The sequence below is a fragment of the Clupea harengus genome, chromosome 12, assembly GCF_900700415.2.
Source record: "Clupea harengus chromosome 12, Ch_v2.0.2, whole genome shotgun sequence".
Classification (NCBI taxonomy): domain Eukaryota; kingdom Metazoa; phylum Chordata; class Actinopteri; order Clupeiformes; family Clupeidae; genus Clupea; species Clupea harengus.
In genome coordinates, this window is record NC_045163.1 from 21,120,919 (window position 1) to 21,130,918 (window position 10,000).

The 10,000-nt window shown below is 45.3% G+C and overlaps 1 protein-coding gene across 4 annotated transcripts in view; it reads right to left on the reverse strand.

Moving 5' to 3' along the window:
• pbx3a (pre-B-cell leukemia homeobox 3a) overlaps positions 1–10,000 on the reverse strand; it is a 48,826-nt gene that overhangs the window by 4,492 nt on the left and 34,334 nt on the right. For 3 of the 4 annotated variants that reach the window (XM_031577596.1, XM_031577594.2, XM_031577595.2), the window contains 8 exons: positions 9,394–9,638; positions 8,206–8,396; positions 6,976–7,111; positions 5,302–5,331; positions 3,791–3,956; positions 3,416–3,493; positions 2,773–2,885; positions 1,551–1,640 (listed from right to left, as the gene is read on the reverse strand). In XM_031577596.1, coding sequence (XP_031433456.1) covers positions 1,551–1,640; positions 2,773–2,885; positions 3,416–3,493; positions 3,791–3,956; positions 5,302–5,331; positions 6,976–7,111; positions 8,206–8,396; positions 9,394–9,638 — 1,049 coding nt within the window. The remainder of the gene's footprint in view (positions 1–1,550; positions 1,641–2,772; positions 2,886–3,415; positions 3,494–3,790; positions 3,957–5,301; positions 5,332–6,975; positions 7,112–8,205; positions 8,397–9,393; positions 9,639–10,000) is intronic. The other variant, XM_031577598.2, reaches the window with a different exon arrangement.

Sequence of the window (10,000 nt, forward strand, 5' to 3'; positions counted from 1 at the left end):
CTGCCCAGCGCTGGCCTAATTATCAAGTTTTGAACACGGCCTCTTAACTGTCATGAGAAATAACAGATGGGGAGACCTTCCGCGTTTAGTCACAAACCATACACTAATTCCCTCTGTTTAGAAAATGGTAGTGTGTGTAAGAGACAGAGTGAGAGAGCGAGAGAACAAATATGAGTATGAATCTATAAAGATTCTCAAAAAGCAATCACCATCACTTCTCCTGCTGGAGTGCAGACAGTGAATCATAATATTTCACTCCGCCGGCATTAAGGGAGGGAGTGTCAGGGATCCTCTCTCCTGCTCGCTATTACTCCCCTAAAATAAATTAATCTCTGGCGCTGGGGCCTCCAGATCGGCTGCGTTATAAAGGGTGGGGGTGGTGGTGGGGGGGGGGGGGGGGGGGGGGGGGGGGGCTGACTTATCAGTTCACATCAGGAATGCCGCTGTTCACATCTGTACAAGGCTGCAGGCTATTCCAGTTTCATATTTCATTATGCTGATAAGGAAATTGACTGCAAATTCTCTCACAGAGGCGTCTCAAAGCGCCTCAATGAAAACAGAGATACCGTGCTACAGACACAGAGAGGGAGAAAGAGAGAGAGAGAGAGAGAGAGAGAAAAAGAGAGGCGTCCCGGTTTGCGGGGCTATTACAGGCCTGCGTCTCAGCAATGGAAAATGAAATGCGTTTGCTTTTTTTTCTCTTCTCGTTTAAATGGGATGTGTGTGTGTGTGTGTGCGCGAGAGAAAGTGTGGCTCTGTGTGTGTGTGTGTGTCTGTGTGTTTGTGTGACTGAGTGTGTGAGTGCAGCCGTATTAATATGAAACCATACATTTATCTTTGCCTTTTCAGAGGCTGCCGTCACGTCTGCCGGCCTTAATCTCTCCTGTCGGATTTTTGCTCCACTGCAAAAGCGGTTTGATCAAACTGGCGGCTGGCTGAATGGCTGAGGGAGGCCTGGCATGGAGAGATTACCCTCTATCCAACACACACACACACACACACACACACACACACACACACACACACACACACACACACACACACACACACACACACGTGCACAGTGCCAGAGCTCCCTGCCCTTTTCTTTAAACACACAAGGTGTTGGTGCCGTCGCCTTGCTGAAAACTACCTCTGCCGCCGCACCAGAAATGCTCTTGACTTCAGCAGCTTTCATCATCAAGTCCACTGTTTTCCTTTCCATTAAACAAAACACTGATGAAACACTAAAGTAAAACCACTCATTTCCAAAAAGCTTACTTTTAATGAGCACTCCCACTCAAAAGAAAACTACAGAACCCCCTACAAATGGCAAAAACAAATTTTCAGGAAATGTCTGCTAATCTTTGATTTCTCTGTTGCTGATTCCACGTTTGATGTATAAACAGCATGAGCATGAAAGGAAGTTAGCGCAGGCATAAAAACATAAAATACTAAATAAGTAAAAAGTAATTAGAAAATGAAAAGGGATAAGGTCACATCCCTTCTGCTTTGGTAGCAAGGGTGATACGGAGAGCAACATTTGTGCCGACACTGAACTGAGCGCTTACGTTTAGGCCATGTGGACTGTAGAGATGACCTCGCAAGCCGTCATTGTATCCGACCGCCTGGCTGATAGCATGACGTATGGTATCCCCCCCCTGGAGACAGATTAAAGGAAGGAGAGGAAAGAGAGAGATGGGGAAAAATAGAAAATCGTGCATTAAAATGCTAGCTCCAATCACAAACTGCTACACTTTATGCAGTAAGTTCATCCTGGCTGCTGTGAAGGCTTATGAGGCTCTTGTAAGAGCTACTATGAGCAGTCAGATGATTAATTGCGTTAATTACAAAAACAAAATAATACATAATAATAATAAAAAATAACTTGGCAAAAGCACTGACTTAAATTCTCTAATTACTAATGTTGTTCAGAAATATAATCTGTCTTTTCCTCTGGAGAGAAGGCAAATGGATTCAGATACATAAGCTCCAGACATGACTAGCCCTGTGCGGTTCACACACACACGTCTATCACACACACAACACACATCACCTGTCAACCAGCAGACAGCTTATGCTGGTTCATGACAGGCATGATGAACTGCCATAAACACTGTTTGTCTCGGAGCCCGATTTAAACTATTCCATATGTGGTCTTAAATGTTATGACAATTCATTTACTGCTCAACATGAGCACAAATATACAGTGTGATTCATCAGGTGGACACACAGTCTTGACAGAGTGTGTTGGTAGTGCTCAGATCAATGTCCAAGTTCTTGAATTGACGTGGAAATGTGTGGAAAACCCAAGTAGTAAAATTCAAGTATCAGATTTAATTGTGATTGGGTCAAATAAGACAAGCCGCATTTAGTCTATCATGCCACTGATATCATGAGATCAGACCAGACCAAAACCAATCCACCAAAAGCTATTAACACAGATGGGCTTGGTCCATTTTTATGCAGGTTACTGTGCTCAATATATAATGCATTTTAGAGTTGTTTCTCCACGTCACTGGTAAAAGCACAAACACACATAATATTTTTCATTTGATCCCAGAGCTTTTCTCAGTTTTTGGGGCGCAATGCAGAGAGCCCAAATGTTGAGCCTGTTTATTCGCTACACCTCTCTCATTTGACCTTCCTTTTGTCCTTTCCTGGGACACATACAGGCACATGCTGTTAGCTTGACTAGTACTGAGTCATATTACCCCCCCCCCCCCCCCCCCCCCCATGTTGCCCTCTTGCCCTCGTTGCCTCGGCCCAGTTGCCCTTCCAGACATCTCCTACCTGAGACTGCACACCTGCTCCCACCTGAGCCCCCGCGTAGGAGCCCCCATTGAGGCCCTGCATGCTCATGAACATGTCCCCAGAGTTGGGCAGGTTAAAAGAGCCAGAGGAACCTGGAGAGCAGAGCAGAGACAGAGAGAGACAGAGCCAGCTGAGAGACAGACAGAACCAGCTGAGAGGAGTCAGACAGGCAGTCACGGGGCGAGGGGAGCACATGCAAGAGAGACACACTACTCATGCACATGATGATACTGCACAGGCCGTACATGCTTACTCGATCAACACGTGCAAGAGAAACAGTACAGACTACTAAAATAAATGCATGTATTCAGTGGTTAAGTTTCTTCAGTCATTGTATATTTAGACTAATTGAATGTCATTTTAGTGAAGCATTTTCAGATGAATGTGGGCAATATAAAACCATGCATACTGTTAAATGTTAATGTGAAGATCTGAAATGTGAGACAGGGGAACTGAGATGAGAAGCGTGGTGACACAGGCTGCATAATCTACTGACATCACGTAAACATGGGGTTTGCCAGCACAGCTCTAGCACGGCACAGACATCATGGCTCATGAATACACGTTAATGTCAAAGTGTGATTTTATTTTATTTTTATATTTTTTTAAGTGTGATAGGTACCAGTGAACATGTTGGGTAAAAGTGAGTTTTTGCTCTCTGTGGCATCCATCTGAAACTCCTCATCTTTCATCTGGAATCCTGGGTAGGAGAAAACGGAGCACTTCACAAACCCCTCTGCTTCTATTTATGCCGGCAATTCATGCTAAAGTTCTTCAGCTCTGTCTATTTCTACTAAAAACCAAACCCAATTCAGGCTGAAGTTCTTGAGCTCTGTCTACTTCTACTAAAAACCAAACCCAAGGGAGGGGCATTCCTCCTCTAGGAAGTAGGAAACTGTGTAAACTTCCATCCACTGCTTTTATTCTGGCAATATGTCTCTATGGTATTCTACAGATATGTAGTCTCTATGGTATTCTGTGGTTTACGGGTTCTTACCGGAGTTGGGTGTGGTCGGAGAGTCGGCCTGGCTGTTGTGTATGGCGGCGGCTACAGCATGGGTGGCGCTCACGGCGGTCTTGGCTGCGTAGAGGTTGGCCTCCTCCTGGAACTTTCCGATATTCTTCTTGTAGCGGATCCGCTTGTTGCCAAACCAGTTGGATACCTGCGGAAGGGAAAAGAGTAGATGGGGGAGGGGAGAGGGAAGAGGGAGAGAGAGTGGGGGAAGGAGAGAGAGGTCAGAGCACGGCTCTCATTGAGATGATTGATGGGCCTGGAGCTCCACTTTAGACCTCCAGACGATCAACAAAGCGGTGGGTATTTGTAAATGGAAGCAAACAGACAACGCAATGCCATGCATGTGCCTCACAGAGGCACTAGCATTGGGTTGCACTGCGGACAGGAAATCAATACATCAAGCCTCTCTTCAGTAACAGTTATTCATTTATAAAAAAAAGAAATATGCAAAACATGAACATGATGCAGGAGGCCACGATCTGAGGGGGGATGACATCAGCGCAGAAGATTGACGTGCGTTCGGGGATGAGGTACATGAGGAATGGGGTCAATGTTCCGTGAGCTGGAACATATTCAAAGCCGTTCAGCGTTTTCTTAAGAGCTTTGTCTGACACAAAACTGGACTACAACCAAGTATTCTTCTTTTTTTTTCAGCCAGAATGAAAAACACGCAAATGATTTTCCACTCAGCATTTATGAGAAGAAAACTATGCCTCTAAAGTGACTGTAACTTATTGTCCAGAACCCAGACAGACAGAGAGGTCTGAGTCTGCCCAGTATCCCAGCATGTGAGAAAAATATAACTCCAGACTCCAGCAAGGATCACAAGGCCAACCGAAGCATTACAGGGAAACAGTAAACCTGTCCTCAGTGGGCCTATATCATCAGTGCGGCTGAGAGAGGGGCCTAAATAGTCTCACTGGAGCTGTTCCATGAACTCATATACACTGAGGGCTCTGTTCCTACACAGACAGGTCAGTGAATTATACCACTCTACACGACAATGGCTCCCTGGGCTGCTTCGAGGGTTACGCTTCTATGAAAATGCATGTCTGGGCCGTGTAAACAGTTATTTTACATATCCTGCGAGGCTGTTTTCTATGGATATGGTTTTTTACGTGGTTTTACGGACACGGCTCCTGTTCCTGAGCTACGACATCATAAAAAGCATGCAACACTGCGCTTTGAGTGCCTTTGAGACGATCAACCCTGTAAAGACTATAAAGCCAACCTTCATGTCAGTCTATGCCGGCACATACTGGTAACAATTCATTAGTTCATAATTATGTTATTAAACTGCTATAACCACTTAAGCGATGTCATGCTTCGTTGCGTGTCAGTGTCTATTCTAAGAACACACACACACACACACACAGCAGCCGAGGTCTGCGTGTATGACGACAACGCTCACATGACAACCAGAGGGAGGGATGGAGAGGGGACGGGGTGTAAACAGACAAGAGGAAAACAAGGACGAGAGTAGCTCAACATACCTGTGACACTGTGATGGTGTTCCCCACGCCCTGAGGGCAGAAAAGAAGGGGGCTTTTTTACAGTGTACGACTCTCTGAACAACAGGCCTGCACAACTTACTTCCCCAAAGCCCCCAAAAACACAAGAGAGACAGCAGCCAAATCAAATAAATAAGTAAATAAATAAAAAAACTATTTTTTTATCCGGTCACCCTGTTTTGCTAGGTTCATGGTGGCAGCGTTCACTAGAGCCTCGTGTCAGTTTTGCGGGCGGTGTTGCACTGTCAGGACGGATTTAGACGAGCAGGCTGAACCGTGTGTGTTTTTTTCTTTTCTTGCTCTTATCGAGTTAAGCGTTGACGTGACTACGTTTCAGATCACTTCAGGCCCTTTAACAGCTTTTTCTGCTGACAGAATGGAAATGTGCTAACCGCAGGAAGCCCAGGCTAGTGAGTTTGCCTTCTGTACTCTCACTGTAAGGAAGTAAGGAAGTAAGTGAAGAGTACCAATCACATCAGCCTAATACAAGGTGTGGAGGGCTACGTTAGAGCCGCTGCATTAGAACTTCAAATATCAATTTTGCATTATAAATCTATTTGATTACAAGCCAATTCAGATGATTTATTGGCATAAATACTTTAGCCAATTGGACTAAACCCTTCCTTGATAAAGTTTAAAAGGATTGAGGGAGGCTCTAAATTAATCTGTCACGCAAGTGTTTTTGCAGCGTTTCTTTGGCGATGAGTGTTGGGGTTGGGATATGTGAGGTAAATCAATCAATAAACAAACAAATAAACAAACAAACAAATAAATAAATAAAGACCAACGACAACAGTGCACACAGGTTCAATCACACGTTTTTTCCCCCTGCAACCGCCTGAGCTCTGCGAGCTCGGGGAAGAGAAAGAGAGAGAGAAAGAGAGAGACGAAGGGCCGTCTAACGAACGCTCCATCCAGAACGTCACGCTCCAGTTAGAGTAGATTTCAGCACTGTCACAGTGTCACAGCGAGCCCCGGCTAACCACACTCGACAGATGAGGATGACGCATGCAGCGGGTGGTGGGGGTGGGGGGGCAGGTGGGTGGGGGAGGAGGAGAGGATGAAGGTGGTGTGTGTGTGTGTGTGTGTGTGTGTGTGTGTGTGTGTGGAGGAGAGAGCACCAGAAAGAGGACTAGGGACAAAACTGATGTCATTTCCCTGGCAAGAAATACCCAGGCCGGAATTTTTTTAAATCTTTTTTTGCTCAGCAGCTGGGAAGTGTGTTTGCCAAAAGCTGTCATGACTCAGGTTAGACCCACCAACCCTGACCCAAAGTCTTACTCCCACCCCCCCCCCCAACATCCAAATAAAGCAAACAGGATGGACATCCCCACTCACTTACACAACAACGGCACCACTTAGTAACTCAAAGTACAGTAACCCCATACGTTTTTCCTCAATTGCACTCCCTGGGAAACTAAATGACTGCTGTAAATATAATACCTCTTCCAGTTAAGCTACGAGTTAGCTGTATATGTTTTAATACATATGGATGTGAGTCATTGTTTCTGAATATTGCAGAAATAAGTCCACCTCAAAGCTGGGCAGTCCCTTTCTAAATATCTAGACATGTTGTCCCTGTGTCCATCCTGTTTATTTTATTTCTTGGTATTCTGGTGTTTTCGGGCCCCGGGGCTGTGCGCGGCTACCACCCACCTGAGAGATGGTGATTTGGCACTTCTTGGCCAGCTCCTCTTTGGCCTCCTCGCTGGGGTAGGGGTTGCTGAGGTGAGAGTAGAAGTACTCGTTCAGGATCTCCGTGGCCTGCTTGCTGAAGTTCCGTCTTTTCCTCCTGTGCGCGTGAGAGACAGGAATGGCTGTTAGAAATACTGGGAAATGGCTTCTATAGTCCGAAATGTTGAAGTAATAACATAACAAAAGCCGTGTCTTATTCCGCATTGTAAAGGAGTTGACAAGATTTACTATAGGGTTACAGTAGGGGTTTAACACATATGGAGAAACTAAACGTTTTGTTTTACCTTTATTGCATATGCACACTGGCATTATCCTCTACGCGTCATTAACTGTCACCCAACTTGGTTTTAGTCGTACAGAGTGTGTCATCACTCCTCCTGCATTTACTAGCATGTATGGTTGTCCTTATTCATGCATCGTAGGATCGTAAAAAGTCGATTTCCTCCACTAAAATCTAAAGGCTCATTGTTTCATTGTTTGCGTCTCATTGTTTCTACTTGGTCTTGGTCTCATGCTGTTTTCTGGCAGTAAATACATTTTCCACAGAATAGCCTCCTATTAAGCTGGCAAAGTTAATAACATTGTCATTACCAAAGTTGCACCTGTATTCGTTTGGATGCCCATTTTGTGCCAAATAAGCGGCTTAACTGGACATCAACCATCAGTGCTAATTGTTGGTAAGATGGCAGTAATTAGCAACTGAATGCGCTTAAAACACTGGCCAACAGAATCCCATTGCTGTTATCAACTCAACAGTTCTGATTTCTGTGATTTCCTGTGCCATCTCGGTGAGTCAGCTGCTCACTTTGTGCTTTGCTTACCTTCGCATGCGCAAGCAAGGCATTCGCAAAATAGCTTTATGCCTAATTTGCCACAGCCTAACACGGCCCACACTCCTGCCACCCAAGCGGCACTAATTGGAAAAGCCCAAATGCCCCCAAACTACCTCGGAGTCGGACAAAAGAGTTTGCTCTCAAAGAATTCGGCTCGGGCCCAGCCGAGCGGAACCTGGTCACAATAACACTAAAAAAAAAAAATACTCATAAAAACGGATAAAAACAGATCGGCACTCGCGAGCACAGAGTTATGGCCGCTTTGCAGGTGTTTCAGTGTGTTATATCATTCTATTATTCACACACAGACACACACATTTACAGACACACACACACACACACACACACACACACACACCTGGCGTCCAGGAAGCGTGAGCGCAGGATCATGACGGCCTCGCAGGTGCTCTGCTTGAGCTGCATCTGGATGGAGCTGAACTTGCGGTGGATGATGCCCACCATGCGCTCGATCTCCTTGGGGGAGATGGGCCGCGTGCGAGACTGCTCCCTCAGCAGGTTCATCACGTGGGTGGTGAACTCATTACACGCCTGCAAAGAAAACCCCAACAACACCACACACACCACCACAACATTATTATAAAACCTGTGTGCTGCCTTAATCCTACTTTACCCTCAACAAGCTCAGGGAAACGCATGGGGGGCATATAAAGTTGCACATTTACTATATATACCATGCTGCTCTTTCATTAAAAATGCAATGCAAAATGTATGCACGCCGTATACTCGTTCATTAATGAATGGCATTGCATAAAAAATGAATGTGGTGTAGTGTGTCATCGGTGTTTTCCAGCATGTAAGTGGATTCTCTGGCTTGTTAAGTCAGCAAAACATGCGGTCCCCTTCTATTTAGTAAACAGCACAAAAAGCTCAGCCTAGCAAAGCCAATGAAACTGGATCAGCTTTTTTTTGTGCTAAACCTTTGTCCTAAGAGTAATTGCATGGAGCATTTGGCTTTCTGTTCATTTGGGGATCACTTGAACTCATTAAGTAGCTAAGTGAAATTCATTCCAAGTATTTACATTTGGGTAATTAAAAATCTGGAGCCAGCCTCAAGGAGGAGGTAATCAGTCTTGGCAAAAGGGGTTTATGGTGAAACAACGAGAGGTTACGCCACACTGGAGTGTCAATACAAACCAACCAAGTTTGTTACTCTGGTGTTTTGCCCCTTGTATTTCCCATAGCATATTACTTGTTTACACACTTAAATATGCTATTCATAGGTGTCAGATCAAATCTTAAGCCAGCTTGTTATGTAGGTGCCAAGCAAAATCTAACAATTGGCAGTTGTGTGTGGTGAGGTAAGGATATGCCACTAAGAAGGTGAAAAGACAGTAAAGATGTCTGCCATCACAATGCAGTCGACCAACAGGAAACTCAAATGCTCAAATGATTCTAAAAGGTTCATCCACCTCAAACCTTCATCCACCTCACTACGTCCATGGAATCTCAACTGACTGTGCGTGTATTGACTTCAAATTTGTTGTGTCCCGCCATCTGTAAGGTGTTAACACCAGGCCTTCCTCACCTGTTCGTACTTCTCCAGTTCGGTGTGGTAGATCTGTCTGATCTGGGTGAGCTTGGCGCGGTAGTCTGAGTGCTCCACGGTGTTGTCCACCCCTGCTCCGCCCACGGCGGCGGCAGCGGCGGTGGCCGCGGCTGAGGCGCTCCCCTTCTCCGGGCCGGAGACGCCCTCAGCCAACAGCATGTTGTCCAGACGCATCAGCTGGGGGTCTTGGAGGTCGTCGTCCTGAGCACCGCGGATGCTAAGGCCTAAAGAGAGGTAAGAAAGAGAGTCGTGCGATTAAGGACTCAGGATAGTGCTAGCAGCTGACTGGAACACAAGTTTGACCACATCTTATTACAAGCATGAAAAGGCGTGGTCCCACTTTTAATTGCATCTCCTTATTACTCTATGTTATACTAACATATGTAATAAATAATACTATGTACTCATCATGTAAATACATAAATCCTAAACATCAACGTAGCTCTAACCCCCAAAACATCCCATACTAACGTGCTAACATAAAAAACACACTAAGTACACAGTGGACAGTACTTTACTGCGCCTAATATGAAGTTGGGAAAAAGGCCTGATGATTGACATTTCTCCGTCTCATGTGCGACAATGG